The sequence below is a fragment of the Pelophylax lessonae genome (assembly GCF_965119305.1).
Source record: "Pelophylax lessonae genome assembly, chromosome: 1".
In the NCBI taxonomy this organism is placed as follows: domain Eukaryota; kingdom Metazoa; phylum Chordata; class Amphibia; order Anura; family Ranidae; genus Pelophylax; species Pelophylax lessonae.
The window spans coordinates 116029121-116048362 of record NC_138768.1 but is presented as its reverse complement, the minus strand read 5'-3'; the positions used below and the strand labels follow the sequence as shown (position 1 = coordinate 116048362).

The window sequence follows — 19242 nt, the reverse complement described above, 5'->3', positions numbered from 1 at the left end:
CTTCCAGAGGGTCCTCGGAAGGGCATGGCGGCTTCCGCCTCTACCATTGCCAAATGGATCAGGCAGACCATTGAACAGGCCTATGCCTTGCAGGGGAAGGTTCCCCCTGTGTCTGTGAAGGCGCACTCTACTAGATCACTGAGTACGTCTTGGGCCTGCCGTCATGGGGCTTCTGTAGCCCAGGTGTGTAAGGCGGCGACTTGGTCGACCGTACACACTTTCACAAAATTCTACAAAGTAGATGTTCAGGCATCGGCGGATGCTTCCTTTGGCCGCAAGGTTCTTAGTGCGGCTGTTCCATAGGGTCCCTTGTTGGGGACTCCTGGCTGTTGGGATAGTTTTTTGTATCCCCTGGTTTTTTTGTTTTTTCCTGGGTTGTTGCTCCTGTTGAGCACTTATTTTTGCTGTTGCCCAGCTGGTTTCCTTCCTTTGGTAAGGTTCCTTTCTTTGATGTGGAGACTGCGTTGCCTTTCGGCGCGGATGCGTTTCCCACCCCTCATGTTTGCACTGCTTTGGGACGTCCCCATATGTGACGAATATGAAGAGGCGGCGACTGTCGGAGGACGTAAGAGAAAACGGAATTTTTGTAAAATCTTACCTGTAAAATTCCTTTCTCTGAGTCCTCCGACAGTCGCCGCCCCCGCCCCTCTTTTGGGGTTTGAATGTATACTCTACTGCTATTCCACTAAAACTGAGATATGGTTGCAGGAAGTAGGAGGGTATTGACTGAGGGGACCACCCCTTGAGGGTGGGATATGTTAAAGCTTTATTGTTAACATATTCTGTTGCCTAGCTACTCCTTCGGAGCAAAGTCTAATACCCCATATGTGACGAATATGAAGAGGCGGCGACTGTCGGAGGACTCAGAGAAAGGAATTTTACAGGTAAGATTTTACAAAAATTCCGTTATTTTGGTCTCATCAGACCAGAGAATCTTATTTCTCACCATCTTGGAGTCCTTCAGGTGTTTTTTTAGCAAACTCCATGCGGATTTCATGTGTCTTACACTGAGGAGAGGCTTCCGTCGGGCCACTCTGCCATAAAGCCCCGACTGGTGGAGGGCTGCAGTGATGGTTGACTTTCTACAACTTTCTCCCATCTCCTGACTGCATCTCTGGAGCTCAGCCACAGTGATCTTTGGGTTCTTCTGTACCTCTTTCACCAAGGCTCTTCTCCCCCGATAGCTCTGTTTGGCCGGACGGCCAGCTCTAGGAAGGGTTCTGGTCATCCCAAACGTCTTCCATTTTAGGATTATGGAGGCCACTGTGCTCTTAGGAACCTTAAGTGCAGCAGAAATCTTTTTGTAACCTTGGCCAGATCTGTGCCTTGCCACAATTCTGTCTCTGAGCTCTTCAGGCAGTTCCTTTGACCTCATGATTCTCATTTGCTCTGACATGCATTGTGATCTGGAAGGTCTTATATAGACAGGTGTGTGGCTTTCCTAATCAAGTCCAATCAGTATAATCAAACGCAGCTGGACTCAAATGAAGGTGTAGAACCATCTCAAGGATGATCAGAAGAAATGGAAAGCACCTGAGTTAAATATATGAGTGTCACGGCAAAGGGTCTGAATACTTAGGACCATGTGATATTTCAGTTTTTCTTTTTTAATAAATCTGCAACAATGTCAACAATTCTGTGTTTTTCGGTTGTGTTTTTTATGGGGTGCTATGTGTACATTCATGAGGAAGAAGAATGAACTTAAATGATTTTAGCAAATGGCTGCAATATAACAAAGAGTGAAAAATGTAAGGGGGTCTGAATACTTTCCGTACCCACTGTACGTCCAATCCTGGATCTCAAGGCTCTGAACCACTTTGTGCGGTTACAGAAGTTTTGAATGGAGCCCATTTGCATGGTAGTGGCGTCCCTAAACCAAGGAGACCTTTTGGCCTCCATTGATATCAAGGACGCATATCTACACATCCCTATTTATGCAGGACACCAGCATTTTCTTTGCTTTATTGTAGGAGAGGAGCATTATCAACTTGTGGTGTTACCCTTTGGTCTCGCCTCTGCCCCCAGGGTCTTCACCAAAGTGTTGGCTCCACTTTTGGCATTACTGCGACAATGGGGGGATTACGGTACTTGGGTACTTGGACGATCTCCTCCTAAGAGCAGACTCACATTCAGCCCTGTTGGGCGACTTGACAGTCACTGTACGGAATCTGCAAGAGCTCGGTTGGAACATCAATTGAAAAAAATCTGCCCTGGTATTATCCTTAAAATTGGATTATGTGGGCCTGACTCTGGACTCCACTTCGGCAAGGGTTTTTCCTCCCCCGGACAAGCTGCAAAAGTGGCAGGGGGCGATTCGTCTGCTGTTATTCAGCACTCTGTCCTCTCTCTGGACTTGCATGCGGGCCTTGGGTCTGATAGTGTCAACCTTCGAGGCTATTCTGTATGCTCAGTTCCACACGAGACCCTTACTAAGGGAGATGCCTGTCAAATCGAACAAAGATCCAAAGGTTTTTACTCAAACCTGTTCATAGTCCTCAGGAAGGAAGGCAAAGTGCATCCAATATTGGACCGCAAGGCGCTAAACTGCTTTGCGAGGATACAGAAGTTCAGAATGGTGGTGGCATCCCAGCGTCAGGGGGATTTCCCCAGGGGGCGTTATCTCCGCTTTGCTGTGGGAGAGGAACATTATCAGTTTATGGCGTTACCTTTTTAGTCTCGCCTCTGCTCCTCGGGTCTTCACAAAAGTGTTAGCCTTGGTGCTAGCCTTGCTATACCAACGGGGGATCGCAGTACTGGGCTACTTGGACAATCTTCTTCTGCTAGCAGTGTCTCCCTCTGCTCTGGTGGACAACCTGGAGATCACAATTCGAACTCTGCGGGAGTTCGCCTGGATTCTGAACCGAAGCTGGACTATCTGGGCCGGACTCTGGACCTGGCCTTAGCCATCCTCTGGAAAAAAACGCCAAAAATTCAGCTCCTGCTGTCCAACAGATGGTCGTCCCTTCGGACTTGCATGCGGGTGTTAGTCTGATGCTGTCTACCTTCGAGGCGGTTCCATTTGTACAGTTCCATACGAGGTCCCTGCAAAGGGAGATTCTGGCCAAATGCGACAAGACTCCCCAGTCTCTGGAAAATCAGATCCGGCTGAGTCGGGGAATGAGGGAGTCCTTGATATGGTGCCTTTGTTCTCTAGTGCTTCAGCTGGGAAAATCCTTCCTCCCCTTGTATTGGACTGTGGTCACCACGGATGCCAGTCTGCTCGATTGGGGAGGCGTCCTCGGCAAGCATTCTGCTTAGGGGATCTGTATGCTGGAAGAACCCAGACTCTACCGATCCATGTCTTGGTTGGAACTCTGAGCGATCAGACTGTGTCTGGATCATTGGACGTATTGTCTTCAGGGTTGTCCAGTGCGTATTCAATCAGACAATGCCACGGCCGTGGCTTATGTCAATCATCAATGGGGCACAAGAAGTGTCCTGGCGGCTCTGGATGTAGCTGGCATTCTAAGGTGGGCAGAACGGTTCGTTCCAGCTCTCTCCGCCGTAGACATTCCCGGGGTGGAAAATTTGCACGCAGATTATCTCAGTCACAGGGAGTGGTCCCTTCATCCGTAGTTGTTTCATCAGCTATGTCTCCAGTGGCGTCTCGGCTCAACAAAAAGGTGCAGAGTTTTGTGGCTCGGTCAAGGGATTCTCTGGCGGACGCCACAGACTGGTGGCTCTGTGGCGTCCGTATCGGATGATTTACGCCTTCCCTCCTCTCAACCTTCTGACCAGACTTCTACACAGGATCCAGGCAGAAGGGATTCCTGTCATCTTAGTGGCTCCAGACTGGCCTCGCAGGGCTTGGTAGGCCGATCCGGTGCGGCTGGTCGACGACATTCCTTGGAAGCTTCCTCTCCCAAAGACCGATTTTTTTCCATCCTGCTTTACAGTCACTGGCTTTGACGGCTTGACTGTTGAACGCCAGGTGCTGAAGGATAGGGGTTTATCTGAGTCGGTGATTCCTAACCTTGTTAACCACTTGCCGACCGCCTCAAGTAGATATACTGCGGCGGTCAGCCCCGGCCAGGCAGAGTGACGTATATATACATCACTAGCCTGTCACCGGCTTGTGAGCCAATAGCGGACGAGCGCGCGCCCGCCCTGGCTCGTTCACTGAGGAGTCCGCGCGTGTGACCCGGCGGACCCGATGTCCGCCGGTCACACTGCGATCGTCGGTAGAGAGGAAGAAAGGCAGGCGGCTAATGTAAACAAGCCGCCTGTCATTCTCCCCTGTGTAAAAATGGAGATCAGACGGTTCTACTACGTAGAACCGTTGATCTCTGTTTTTACAATAGTAGACATGTCCCATCACAGTTAGAAGCACGCCCCTAGGACACACTTAACCCCTCCCTCTCCAATACAGTTAACCCCTTCCCTGCCAGTGTCATTTTTACAGTAACCGTGCATATGTATAGCACTGATTACTGCAGTAATGTCACTGGTAACCCCAAAAGTGTCAAAAATGTCAGTCAAGGGTCCGATCTGTCCGCCGCAATGTCGCAGTCCCGCAAAAAAAAATCGCAGATCGCCGCCATTACTCGTTAAAAAAAACACCAAAAATGACAAAAATCTTTCCCTTTGTTAGTAAACGCGATAACTTTTGCGCAAACCAATCAAAATACGCTTTTTGCGATTTTTTTATTTTTTATTTTTTTTTTTTTTTTACCAAACATATTTAGCAGAAAGCAAATTGGCCGAAAATGTTAAAAAATTTTATTTTTACATTTTTTTTTTTGGGGAATTTCATATAAAAAAATGTGAAAAATATTATTTTTGCAAAATTTACGCTCTTTTTTTTGTTTATAGCGCATGATCAAAAAATCGCACAGGTGATCAAATAGCACCAAAAGAAAGCTCTGTTTGTGGGGAAAAAAAGGAAGTGAAATTCGTTTAGGTACAGCGTCGCACGACTGCGCAATTGTCCGTAAAGTCACGCAGTAAAAAATCGCAAAAAAACCCCTGGTCAGGAAGGGGGTAAAATCTTCCGGGGCTTAAGTGGTTAAAAGCTAGGAAATCTACTTCTAAGAAGATCTACCATCGTACGTGGAAGACGTCCCAGTGTTATGAATACCAGGAGCTGTGTCTGTCAATGAACAAAAGAGAAAATAGGATTTTTGACTTAACGTAAAAAATCCTTTTCTCTGATGTTCATTGACTCCCTCTGTGGAGTTGTTATTCTTCTGACACTGCTTTAGGGCTGAAACAACTAATCGACAAAATCGATGATAATCGATAATTACAATCGTTGTCAACGATTGTCATTATCGATTTAATTGATCCTTCGATTAGTTGTGCTCTTTCCTTGCCTGTCAGCGAGCTCTGTCTTCACTCATTCACTGTCTCTCTAACAGCTCGGCACTTCCGTGACCTCCCCCCTCCCTCCTCCTTTCCTCTCTGCCTTTCCTCTCCGCCTCTTGCTGACGTCAGTGAGGGAGTCAGTGAGTCAGATCGAGGCGAGGGAGAAAAGAGGAGAGAGAGAAGCAGCATGTGAGTGCCGAGCTTACAGTGTTAGTGTCCTGTCCAAGCATTGCAGAATAAAACAGAATAAAAGCTTTTCCAGATAAAATAGTTAATATTCCTTAAAGTGCAATATTATAATAGAAAAATAAGTGATTAAAAACGTCCATATAGCACATATAGGTGGTCTTTCTATGCTCCCTATTTCATATCTCTGGCTGACATGGATGTTTTATTATTCTATTATAATAACATTATAATTATTCTATTATACTGCACCTTATAAGGAATATTAACTCTTTAATCTAGATAAGTGTTTATTATATTTACAGTATATAGGAGCTTAATTTAAAAAAAAAAGTTTTGGTATAAACAGTGATGTGTAATGTTAATTGTAAAGTTTACGTTTTTTTTCTCTGCAGTTTGTGTGTGAGTGCCGGTTCACACTTGTGCGATGCGGGAACGCTGTGAATATGCAGTGTGTTCCCGCATCGCATCCGCACATCTGGCAGTTCACACTGCCATATGCGATACGCAGGGGGTGTCAATTAAATGTTAACGACACCCCCAGTTGCGATCGCATATCGCAGTGCGATCTGCAAGTTCGCACAGAATCGGAACGCAAAAGTGTGAACCACTGTGCAATCCGATTCTGATGCGGCTCAAAAAAAGCCCCATGTGCGAGTTTCCTGCGGATGCGCTGCAAATTCAGCCATACAAAGTGTATGGCTGAACTCGCATCCGCACATGAGATCGCATGTAATTTAGGAGCAGTGCGCTCCGAATTACATGCGATCTCGCAAACCGCACAAGTGTGAACCGGCACTAACACTCTGTTTGTTCATTATTATTTTAAATAAATGAAAAAAAAGGCATATTGAGTTTTTTTATGATTTTATCCGATTAATCGTTTAATCGAAAAAATAATCGGCAACTAATCGATTATTAAAATAATCGTTAGTTGCAGCCCTACACTGCTTGTAACAAAACTTACCAGGAGCTGTGTCCGTCAATGAACATCAGAGAAATGGATTTTACGGTAAGTCAAAAATCCCATTTTTACAGGTAAACCAATATTCTATTCTCTTTAATGTATATCACAGAACGCACAGCATCTTCATATCCATTACTATAGGGATGTTCCAAACCACTAAACATGACGGGAAGGTAACACGGCAACAAGCCACCTGGCCCTATACAACTAAATTAGAACAGATTAGAACCTGATGCAGCAGCTTGAAAAGCTCACAGAGTAAAGGTAGCATCCTCAGTGGCTTTAACATCTACTTGATAAAATTTTGTGACAGTATGAGTTGGAAGACCCATTGTCAGCTTTGTAAAGTTGAGCTACGGAAGCTCAGGAAGCACCAACACTACTAGTACAATGAGCTATTGCTGAAATTGGTGGAAATTCCCCTTTAGACCGTAGGCTTGAGAAAAAGGCTGACAAATCCACCAGGCTGACAAATTTGGAAGCTGCATGACCCTTTTATGGGCCTTGGGGAAGCACAAAAAGGAAATCCAACTGACAAAATAGCAGCAGTTGACTTCAGGTAACACCTGATACATGAACCACATCCATAGTGTAAATAACCTCCTGAGGTTTAGGACAGTAAGACGGCAAAATAATTCCTAGTTGCGGTAGAATCAAGAATCCACCATAGGTAAAAATGATGGCTGAGGCTGTAGAACCACCTTGTCACAGAAGATGCCCTGTTTCCCTTGGAATACCCCAAGAAAAATATTTTACAGGTAAACCAAAAAGCTTATTTTAGTGATCCCTGCATCAAGCAATGTAATTGACTGGATTTGGTTAAAAAATAGTATATTTTATGAGGCCGGGCTGCAGTTTATACTTTTTAGTATTTCCCTTTTGGCTGGCTGTTTATATCGGTATGTTATGCTTCTAGGCAGAATGTGTATTTGGTGGTCAGATTTCTTTTTTTTTCAGTAGCTATCATTCGTTTATTTGATTTCCTAGGTTCTAAGAAGAGATAAAGTGGTGGATGTACCCTTGGTGAGTGCCTTTTACCTTTTCTTTTATTGTTTGTTTGGTGCTGGATGTAAATGCTTTTGTGCCATTTATAGTGTGTATGTGTATAATAGTGTGTATGTGTATATAGTATATATCCACTTTTTGTTTTTGGAATTGCTTCATGGACATGTGACTGAGATTGAACTGGGTTCAAGCTGAGTTCAGCTAGGACAGGCTGTGGTGTTGGTGGCTTTTCAAAGCTGGATGCCTTGATGTCCTGGTGGCAGCAGCAGGTTCTGTATTGTTATTAAAAAAAGGCAGCTTACTAAACACTGCGTGAACTTATCCAGAACATACCACAGCACAAAAAAAATAAATAAAATCCTCAGACTTTTGAGGCTTGTCGAAAGTGTGTGCAGCCATCTTTGAACTTATTTTATGAATAAAAGGGTAGGGGGAGGAGAGACTTGGGAAAAATATTTATTGATTATTTGTTTTTTGTATTGGACGTGCATTTATTCTGTAGTATTTATCAAGCAGAAGCATAATTTAATAATTTGTAAATATGGCAACCATATAAGACTTTTGATTTATGAACTTTAAAGCGGTAGTAAATGCATAAAATATTGAAAAAAGGCCAGTGGTCCTGCAATATAATTGTCCTAATGTGCTAGTATGCACATTTATGAGAGACTTAACCTACAACGAATTCCTCCAGCAGTGGCTGTCACTGCAGACAGGGCTTCCATATTCATCTGGACTTCCTTCCGGGTTCGCAGGCTGTGGCCGCCTAAATGGCCGTGCCGCAATGACATTGAATCTGGGCCACGGCACACAGCTTTGAAGGAACACCACGGGTATGCCGTTCCTTCAGAGCGCATGTGCCGGTGACGTCACTGGTGGCTGCTCACTGGAATATCTCCTAAACGGTGTATGTTTAGGAGATATTCATTTTACCTAAGGTAAGCTTTATTATAAGCTACCTGTAGGTAAAAGTAGAAGAAACATGTTTACTACCACTTTAAGGAAGTGATCAGCATCAGCAGCTTTGTTGTTCAGTAAGTCCTTCTGTAGACTGTGCAGATCATTTTATTAACTCAAACTGTACACTTTTCTGTGCAGCTCAGCATGCCATTTACCACATTGGCAGCTACGTTGCCCACTCCTTTAGAACCGGTTATTCCAGCTCTTGCCCCAGTCCTGCCAGCTCTCACTCCTGCCATACCAGCACTCGCTGAACTGCCACAGCCACCATTAATGGGAAATGTAGACCCCACAAAAGTGGACGAAATCAGAAGAACGATTTATGTCGGAAATTTAAACTCGCAGGTATTTTTGTTTTAATGTAGTCTTGGTTGCACAGCTTCATGTCTGTCTATATTTACGTTTTGTATATTTGCTCTGTATTTATTGTTCTTAGATGTATGTTTGCAGCGATACATGTATGTTGCGATCACCATAAACATATGCGCACGGGACCTATGTATGTGTTTGCATTTGCCCATGGACATGGGGAGACAGAGGCCCTTTAAATTGGTTTGATCAGATGATTTACAAGCTGAAACCCAAAGTGATTAAGTCCTGTTTCTTCTTTCACTAGTCACAGAGGAGGGGTGGTAGGGATTTACCGCCTCCTCCTTTGTCTTCACCAGGGCCAACAGGATTCTATGATCCTGGGCCTCCTGACCGCAGAGGAGAGCCAAGAAACGGTGACAGGAGGGGACCTTCCGTGTCTTGTAAATGGATGTGATCAAGCGACTGTAGAGCCGCTTGGATTTCTTCTACAGGAAAGCCCATTGCCGTCTGAAAAAATGGACATCCTGGTATCACTGCTTCCCACTGAGGGTGGGAGTTACCCCAACATTTTATATTTCTGATAGGTTTGCTGTACTATGAAAATGTATCCTGTTCTTTGTACTGCTTCCGTTGTGTTAAATAGCTGGTGATCCTGCCAGCCCCCTACTTTCCTATTGATTACATAAATAGTGCAGCGCTGTGTGATTTTAAATAATTATGTAACCTAAAACATTAAATATCAAAATAAGTCCTGAAATGAATCAGTGTTTTCCAAAAAAAAAAAAGACGTGCAGATAAAAATGTAAAGTATATAGTCCAGTGCAAAGAAAAAAAAAAAAGTCCACACTGAAGTGTGAAATCCTCCAAACACTTCCACGGAAATACAGAACCCAGTGTATGAATCCACTCCAGTCCACCCATGAGAGAGCTAGAAGAGATCAGCCACTTATCAGAAGAGACATGACTATTACCTAAACAGCAAATGGTCAAAGAGCACTTGTGGGCTTAATTATGGCCACCCTCCAGCCGATGGATAGTTTCTGCTCATAACGCATGGACTGCAATGTCACTCAAAAGACAAGAGAAGCTTCCACAGTGTAAAACCCAGTATGCATTTATTCATAAAAACAGCTAAAACACAATGTGGTAGGGTCGAAGCCAACCGTATAGCGTATATATGAAATGTGTATTCCTAAGGGCTATCCTCTTTGGGTCCTGTTTCTCCAGTCAATTTTGGTCCCTTAGACCTCTTCCGACGCATTCTGTCATAGATGACGTCAGAGGGGTGGGCCACGGGAAGATGCCATGCTCCACTCACAATAAATATCTATGGGAGGCCAGCAAGATCGCCATACTGAGTATTGGCAACTTGCCCTCAATGCATTGATACAACGCATTTGAAGTGAGAAAACAAAACCCTAACTAGTGCCATCTAGTGCCAAAAAATGAATATTGCTTAAAAAAAACATAACTGATAACCCATGCAAAACTATAATTCCATTGCAAGTGTGGCTATGTAGTGCAAAATTTGCACCCAATATAGCCTATCTTTTTATGGCCAAATGGGAGGAGGATTCTTTCTGGAATAACCCACCAGGCCAATAAAAGTTATGGAGGCGGTATATTGATGATGATCTCCTCATATGGGAGGGGGACATGCATTCCTTGGAAAGCTTCTTTGGCTACCTGAATTTCAACGATAGGGGGATATACAATATGAAGCAAGTCAGGAATCAGTACATTTTTTAGATCTTAATATAGAGGTGATTGGGGAGACATTAGTAACCACCATCAGAAACGGATAGGAATGGGTTCACTCCCCTTAATAGTTGCCATCAATTGTAATCACACAGCATTGCAGTATTTACTTGATATATATTGTTTTGAGTCTAGTATAACAGGCTTTTTTGTGTCAGCAGCTTTTCTTTAGGATATACCTGAGTGCAATTTATTTATTTATTTTTTTGAAGGGTTCACATATTTTAAGGTGCTTCTACCTAAGTACATACCTTACTGCATTCTCTGCATTCATGTAAAAAAAAAAAAATGCTCAACTACCTGTCCCTTCACACCCTGCCCCCCCCCCCCACCCCCTTTATCCCCAAATCTCATACCTGGCTCCATGTCACTTCACCAGCACGGTCTCCTTGTCCAGCATTGTTCCCCAGACTTCCTTTTTACACGAGAAGCTGAGAGCAGTGGAGCCGTAGGCTTCTGCTGCTGTTTGCTATACTCCTGTGAGGAGGGTGTGGACAAAAGCACCTTTCTGTGCAATATTGTGCAGAGCTAAAAGGATAACCTCTTCTTTTTTTTTTTTTTTAATCTTAAAAACTGTTCGCCTTTTGTAATACTTTAAAATGGTTGTAAAAGCTGAAGGTTTTTTTTTTTTTTTTTTAAATAACTTTTATGCATTCTGTGCCTGAAGGTTAAAAACCTTTTGTGTGCTGCTCCCCCCACTCGATCTAGCAATGTGCATGAAAGTCTCGGCTGTCCTTGTTCTCTCTCTCTTCATTGGCTGAGACACAACAGCAGGAGCTGTTGGCTCCCACTGCTGTCAATCACGGCCATTGAGCCAATGAGGCGTGAGTGGGGGGCAGGGCTGAGCCACAGCTCTGTGTCTTATGGACGCATAGAACAGGGCTCTTGAGCAAGCACGGGCTAGTGCCCCCATAGCAAGCGGCTTGCTATTAGGAGCACTGGTCAAGGGGGAGATGCACAAGTGGGGGGGGGGGGGGGGGGTCCAAGAAGAAGAGCATGCCTTCTGAAGTGACCTGAACTGGAGCAAATGGAGAGAAATGCTGTCTACAGCTGTTGTGTATTTTTCACATCCTGTATTTAAATAGAATGCATCAACTTGTTATGTATCTATAATGTGTTTATTTTTGTTATAGGTAAAGGTGAATTTAAACTTTTAAATTATTCTTCAAAAGTTTTTTTGAATATGTGTTGACCACCTATTTTTGTCACACTTCATTTGCAGACTACAACAGCTGAGCAACTTCTGGAATTCTTTAAGCAAGTTGGGGATGTTCGCTTTGTCCGTATGGCTGGTGATGAGACTCAGCCAACGCGATTTGCTTTTGTAGAGTTTTCTGACCAAAATTCAGTGACGCGAGCGCTTACATTTAATGGAGTTATGTTTGGTGACAGACCACTTAAGTAAGTGATTTTGCCTAGAGTTCCTTTTTTTTTTTTCTTATAGGCTGTTTTTTAAAATACAGTATTCTGTATTGTGTGGAAAATGCTGAAATTGGCAAAATGAATACAATCGGTATTCTATATTTTGTCTCAGTGCAGTGTCATCTATTTAGCTAGCTATTTCGTTACAATTTAAAATTGTCAATTACTGCAGAATTTGTGTTTCTCTTTCATTCATTGACGGACACAGTGCTCCATTCAGAACTATAGAGTTATATTGCCCCCTACAGAAGTGGGACACTAGGCACAAAAAAATAAACTTGGCTAAGTCTATGGACAGTCCTAGCTGGTATTAATCCACCTATCTGCTATAGGCGTCCGTTTTTCTGCCTAGTCTCAGGAGTAAGGACCTATCTCCCTGCTGAGATCTTCAGTTCTGGCATTTTTTTTCGCATCTTTTTTCTTCCTGGTTTTTTTCCTGTGGAGATCTACAAATAACTGCTGCACTGGATATTTAGATCCAGTGCATCCCCCCCCCCATTTCGGTCATCGAGTGCTCGCAGACCAAAGCTGTGCGTACAGTCCCCACTCTCCTCCTGACGTGGTGTGGGGCATGGACGTCCCTTGGAGGTTGCCTCTCATAAAGGACCTGTTGTCTCAAGGGCCGATCTTCCATCCTGCTTTTACAGTCGCTGGCTTTGAAGGCTTGGCTGTTGAGAACCAGGGGTTGAAGGATAGAGGTTTGTCAGGGTCAGTAATTCCGACTATGCTGAAGGCTAGGAAGAGTCTACCTCTAGGAAGATATACCATCCTACTTGGAAGACGTACATCTCGTGAGTGAGTCAGTCGTTGCTCCTTCTAGATCTTTTTCGTTGGCTCGGAACTTGGCTTTTCTTCAATGGGGTGTTGAGCAGAGGTTGGCCTTGAGCACCATCAAGAGCCAGGTGTCTGCCTTGGCAGTCTTTTTACGGCGACCCCTGGTCACACATTCTTTGAATAGTACCTTAATTCATACCTTCATTCAAGGAGTTCGACATGACTCCACCAGTGCGGTCTCCCTTGCCGCCATGGGACTTGAATTTAGTGCTATCTGTTTTCCAGAAACCTTCCTTTGGGAATATTTGGGAGATTCCCCTGCTTACATTGTCACAGAAGGTGGCTTTTTTTTGTGAGTTTTACTTCCGCTCACAGGATGTCGGAGCTTGGCAGCTTTATCTGGTCGTACTACCTATTTGGTGGTCCACAAAGATCAGGTGGTTCTTTTTTTCCTGGTCGACGTTTCTATCAAAAGTTGTCTGACTTGCATTTGAATGAGGACATTGTGTTGCTTTCCTTGTGCCCTAGGCCCTCTCATCGCAAGGAATTTGCATTGCATACCCTGGATTTGGTTAGGGCGATTGGGGTATATCTGGCAGCCATGGAGTCTTTTCGGTGGTCAGACTTCTTTTTGTGATCAAGTATAGGGCAAAGAAGGGCCTGCTACCGTTTCCAGGTGGATCAGAGAGGCGGTTATTCATGCTTATTCTATCAAGGGTTAGGTTCCTTCTTCTTCTTGGGCTTTCTGTCCTCAGGCGTCAGTGTCGCAAGTTTTGCAAAATCTGCAGATGCTTCCTTTGGGTGCAAGGTTTTATAGGCTGCTGTATAGGGGGTCTGTTCCCTCTGTTTTTTTTTTTTTTCTGTTTTTTTTAGGTGCGCTCCTGTTGTTCTCTTGAGCTCCTGTTGCCTAGTTTTGGCTTCTTGTGTTTAGCCTTGGGTTTTTGCCCCACCCCTCATTTTCCCTTGCATTGCTTGGGGATGTCCCTATGGTTCTGAATGGAGTGCTGTGTTCGTCAATGAACGAAAGAGAAAATGGTTTTTTTTCGTTACTGTAAAATACTTTCTCTTACGTCCTCCGACAGTCGCCGCCTCTTCATATTCGTCACATATGGGGGTATTAGACTTTGCTCCGAAGGAGTAGCTAGGCAACAGAATATGTTAACATTAAAGCTTTTAACATATCCCACCCTCAAGGGGTGGTCCCCTCAGTCAATACCCTCCTACTTCCTGCAACCATATCTCAGTTTTAATGTCTAGCTTGTCAGGAGTGGCTGGCTTTTCCTGTGCTGGGGCTTTCTGCCCCAGACTCTTTCTTCTTTTTGAAATTTTGTTTGAGTTTTCTCTCTACCTTTACTTAGCTGTTATTTTTGTCAGCGTTAGTTAGTTCTTCTGATGAAGAGGATCATGCGCGCTGGGTCTCGGGCTGATCCCCCTGGTCGCAGGTCGTGGGTCAGTGGCTTCCCAGCCTGCCATCGAGCGTTCAGCCAGGTAACGCTCCTGGCACAGTGAACGACCCATCCCTGTTCGGTGCAGGGATGATTGGTGAGGTGGCTACTTCACTGGACGCCGTGCGGTTTCTTAACCCCCATTTTGTGCGTCTTGAATTGCGACTCTCCCTGCCTCATGTGCAGCGGCTTGTTCGCCTGTGCGGGTCCCCCACGCCATTGAGAGGTAAGTGTATCTATGTGGGGACCTGTCTGTCTGGGGGGGTGTCAGTCTGGGACTGTGTAACCTGCCTCTATTCACACTGCTTGTCTCCCTATCTCTCGGCTGCATGCTGTGGGCTGCAAGGGGGGGGGGGGGGAGCTGTGTGACACTGTGTGTCAGCCTGGTCAGTGTGAAAAGCTGTGTGCTGTGGGGCATGTTTTTTTGGCATGTTTGGGCATATACAGCGATCGCTGCGGCGATCTGACATGTGTTCTTATACATGGATGACATGTGTGCATTACTGCACTGTGGAGCGGCGGTTTCGGCGCCAAACGGCGCCATTTTGCCTACACTCGCTCCGTCCGCATGTTTTACATGCATGGCGGCCATTTTCTTGTAGCCTCCATAGGCTTTCATAGAGCGCCCTGGCAGCATCACTTCCTCTTTCCAGGAACACCGATCGAGGCAGCGGCGAGGGTCTCCTCAGGTTTTATCCTTCTGTTCTTGCTATCCATTGCCTGTGTTCAGTTTGCATATTCCCTGTGGGGGTCTCATTGTGCTTGAGTGTGGTGCGGTGGGCTGCACTTGCCGCGCTTGCTTAAAGGGGCAGTTAACCCTTTATTGTCTGGTATTACGGGGGCAATGGATTCTCAGGAGGGCAAATTTCCTACCGCCTTGGTGGAAAGCCAGGGGACCGCGGTTTCCCCCCCAGGGGGGGATTTAGCCACTATTGTGGCTGGCCTTGCTGCTCAGGTGCAAATGCTGGTGGCTGCTCAATCTACTAAAAGACCCAGAATTGCTCTTTCCTCTGATTCTGAGGGTGAAGGTGATGGGGTTGTTATAGCGGGGGCCTCCTTATCGGGGTCCCGCTCCTCCCTAGATCTAGTGGGGTCCGAAGTGGAGGCTGAAGTTGAGGGGGTTGATAATTCTCCCCCTGGCTCGCCTGAAGAGCTTGCAATCATGGATGAATTGATTGCTTCCATAAAGCAAACATTGCGTTTGCAGGATGAAGTGTGTCCCCCCGCTGCCTTGGCGGCCTATGGGACGCAGAGAAAACTCAGGACACCGCAGGTTTTTCCCTGCAATGATGATTTTCAGCGCGCTGTTAAGGAACAATGGCGCAATCTGCGCAAACCTTTTGCTGTACCAAGTAGGTTCAAGCTGCGTTATCCTTTCTCGCCTTCCACTGATGAAAGGTGGTGTGTGCCTCCCCCAGTGGATCACGCAACTGCGGTTTTAAACAAGGCCACTGCGATTCCTGCAGAGGATTCCCCTGTGTTCCGTGATGCCACGGATAGGAGATTGGAGTCTCTTGCCCGTCATACTTATTCTGTTACGGGTTCTATGCTTAAAGCTCTGTTTGCTTCTCTCATGGCGGCCCAGGCGATCGCAAGTTGGACGCAGATGCTTAGGCGCGTCCTAGTGGCCGACTCGGCCTCGCCGGCGACCCTGGATATGGTGGATCAAATCCACCAGGGTGTCATGTATCTGTGTGATGCGGACCTGGACCTGGTTCCATTGGCTGCACGTGTGCACAGCGTGGCGGTGTTGTCTCGCCGCCTGGTTTGGTTAAAATGTTGGTCGGTGGACCAATCTTCGCGTAAGACCTTAGCCAATCTACCTTATGATGGGTCTCGCCTTTTTGGGGAGTCCTTGGATGTGTTGATTAAGGGGATCACCGGGGGTAAGAGCACTCTCTTGCCCCATTTCCCCAAGGCTAAGGGGGCTTCTGGGAAGAAGCATGCTAATTTTTGGCCCCCTCAGGGGTCCTTTCGTGCCTTTCGGCCGCACTACAAGGGCAAGCCGTTCAAAGGTCAAGGCTCTCAGAAGAAGCCCTGGTCTGGGAAACAGAAGTCCGGCCAATCCGGATCTGCAACCCATAACAGTTCGGCCTGAAGGGGCGCCCTCACCCAGTTTTGGGGTGGGGGGACGCTTGCTCGGTTTTCTTCAACCCTGGTTGGCCCATTGTGCGGGACAGATGGGTTCAGGAGATCGTTCGATCTGGTTACAAGATCGAGTTTCTCTCTCGGCCGGAGAGCAGATTTTTCCCCTCAAATCTTCAACTGTCTCCAGAGCGTTTGCGGGACCTGCACCTGGCGGTGCGGGACCTGAGGGCTCAGGGAGTGGTGGTTCCGGTGCCTCATCGGGACAGATTTCGGGGGTTTTATTCCAATCTGTTCACTGTGCCCAGAAAGGAGGGCAAGGTTCGTCCAATTCTGGACTTGAAGGCTCTGAACCGCTCTGTGCGGGTTCGCAAGTTCCGCATGGAATCCCTGCGGTCGGTGGTGGCTGCCCTGGTTCCGGGGGAATTCATGGCCTCCATCGATTTGAAGGATGCGTATCTTCACATCCCCATTTTCGAGGGTCACCAGAGGTTCCTTCGATTTGCCATTGCGGAGGATCACTACCAGTTCGTGGCGTTGCCTTTTGGTCTCGCCTCGGCTCCGCGGGTCTTCACCAAGGTGCTTGCACCGGTTCTGGCATTATTGAGGGCCCAGGGCATTTCTGTCCTGGGGTATCTGGACGACATTCTGGTTCGGTCTGCGACCAGCCAGGGTCTGGAGAAGGACCTGTCTGTCACGATGCAAACTCTGCAGGAGTTTGGTTGGACGATAAATTTTCCAAAGTCGACACTCAGTCCGTCGGTTCGTCTTCCCTACCTGGGAATGATTCTGGACTCGGTGCAGGCGAAGGTCTTCCTGCCGGAAGACAAACTCAGAACTCTTCAGGAGGAAGTCAGGTCCCTCAGGGACGTTCCGCACTCGTCTCTGCGGACGTGCATGAGATGTCTGGGATTGATGGTCTCGGCCTTCGAGGCGATTCCCTTCGCCCAGTTTCACACGCGGGGTCTCCAAGCGGAGATCCTGTCCAGGTGGGACGGGCGTCCTCAATCTCTGGATATTCAAATCTCGTTGAGTCATCGTACCAGAAGAAACCTTCTGTGGTGGCTCCAGTCCCCGATGGTGTCCGGGGGCAAGTCTTTTCGTCCTGTCTCGTGGACGGTGATCACCACGGATGCCAGCCTGTCGGGCTGGGGTGGTGTTCTGGGCGTTCTATCCGCCCAGGGAACTTGGTCGGAGGGGGAGTCTTCCCTTCCGATCAACTTTCTGGAATTGCGTGCGATAAATCTCTGTCTTCATCGCTGGACGGACCGGCTGCAGGGCTACCCGGTTCGGGTGCAGACGGACAATGCCACGATGGTGGCCTACATCAATCACCAAGGGGGCACCAGGAGTGCCCGAGCGGCTCGAGAAGTGGCCGACATTCTGTCTTGGGCCGAGACTCATGTCCCGGCGATAACGGCGGTTCACATTCCGGAAGTGGAGAATTGGCAGGCGGACTATCTGAGTTGCCAGACCCTGGATCAGGGGGAATGGTCTCTCCACCCGGCTGTCTTCCAGATGTTGTGCGCGAAGTGGGGTCTTCCAGATGTGGACCTGTTCGCGTCTCGTCTCAACAACAAGGTGAAAAGGTTCGTGGCAAGGACGCGCGACCCTCGGGCAGACGCGTCGGACGCGTTAGTGGCCCCGTGGCATCAGTACAGGCTGATGTACGCGTTTCCACCGATTCAGTTGCTGTCCAGGTTCCTTCGCAGGTTACACTCGGAACGCAGCACGGTGATTCTTGTGGCACCGGACTGGCCTCGCCGGTCTTGGTACGCAGACCTCGTGAATCTGGCGGTCGACGCTCCGTGGCGTCTGCCTCTTCGAGACGATCTACTGTCTCAAGGACCGATATACCATCCTGCTTTACAGTCGCTGGCTTTGACGGCCTGGCTGTTGAGACCGAGGTCCTGAAGGAGAGGGGTCTCTCTCCAGAGGTCGTTCATACTTTGATCAACGCGAGGAAGTCTTCCTCGGGGAAGGTTTATTACCGTACTTGGAAGGCCTATTTTGCCTGGTGTGAGTCCAGGGGGTTTTCACCCCGCACGTACTCGGTTTCCCGTGTGCTGTCTTTTCTTCAAACGGGTGTTGATCAGCGTTTGGCGCTGGCTACGATAAAGGGTCAGGTGTCTGCGCTGGCCGTTCTGTTTCAACGTCCCGTGGCTTCCAACTCCTTGGTTGACACTTTTGTTCAGGGAGTGCGGCATCTGGTTCCTCCTAGGAGGGATCCTTTGCCCCCTTGGGACTTGAATCTCGTTCTGTCTGTGTTGCAACGTGCTCCTTTTGAACAGATCAGGGAGATCTCGTTGTCTATGTTGTCCAAAAAGGTCGCCTTTTTGGTGGCGATCACTTCGGCTCGCAGAGTGTCGGAGATGGCAGCTTTGTCCTGCAAGTCTCCGTACCTGGTTGTTCATTTGGATAAGGTGGTCTTGCGACCTAATCCTTCTTTCCTTCCGAAACGAGTTTCGGAATTCCATCTTAATGAGGATATTGTCTTACCTTCGCTGTGCGCGAAGCCTAAACATCCAAAGGAGGTGAGATTGCATTCTCTGGATGTTGTGCGGGCGATAAGGGTTTACCTTAAATCGACTGAGTCTTTTCGAAAGACGGACTCCTTGTTTGTTCTTCCAGAGGGTCCTCGGAAGGGCATGGCGGCTTCGGCCTCTACCATCGCAAAATGGATCAGGCAGACCATTGAACAGGCCTATGCTTTGCAGGGGAAGGTTCCCCCTGTGCCTGTGAAGGCGCACTCTACTAGATCTTTGAGTACGTCTTGGGCCTGTCGTCATGGGGCTTCTGTAGCCCAGGTGTGTAAGGCGGCGACCTGGTCGACCGTACACACGTTCACAAGATTCTACAAAGTAGATGTTCAGGCATCGGCGGATGCTTCCTTTGGCCGCAAGGTTCTTAGTGCGGCAGTTCCCTAGGGTCCCTTGTTGGGGACCTCTGGCTGTTGGGATAAGTTTTGTATCCCCTGGTTTTTTTGTCTTTTCCTGGGTTGTTGCTCCTGTTGAGCACTTGTTT

General features: G+C 47.1%; 1 protein-coding gene across 1 annotated transcript in view; it reads left to right on the top strand.

The window, feature by feature from the left end:
• The window catches only part of SREK1 (splicing regulatory glutamic acid and lysine rich protein 1), a gene marked incomplete at its 3' end in the record, with an annotated part of 224498 nt that overhangs the window by 106150 nt on the left and 99106 nt on the right, over nucleotides 1-19242 (top strand). Inside the window, exons 4-6 of the mRNA XM_082263646.1 lie at nucleotides 7445-7480; nucleotides 8561-8767; nucleotides 11715-11893. Of these exons, the coding sequence (XP_082119772.1) occupies nucleotides 7445-7480; nucleotides 8561-8767; nucleotides 11715-11893 (422 nt within the window). The remainder of the gene's footprint in view (nucleotides 1-7444; nucleotides 7481-8560; nucleotides 8768-11714; nucleotides 11894-19242) is intronic.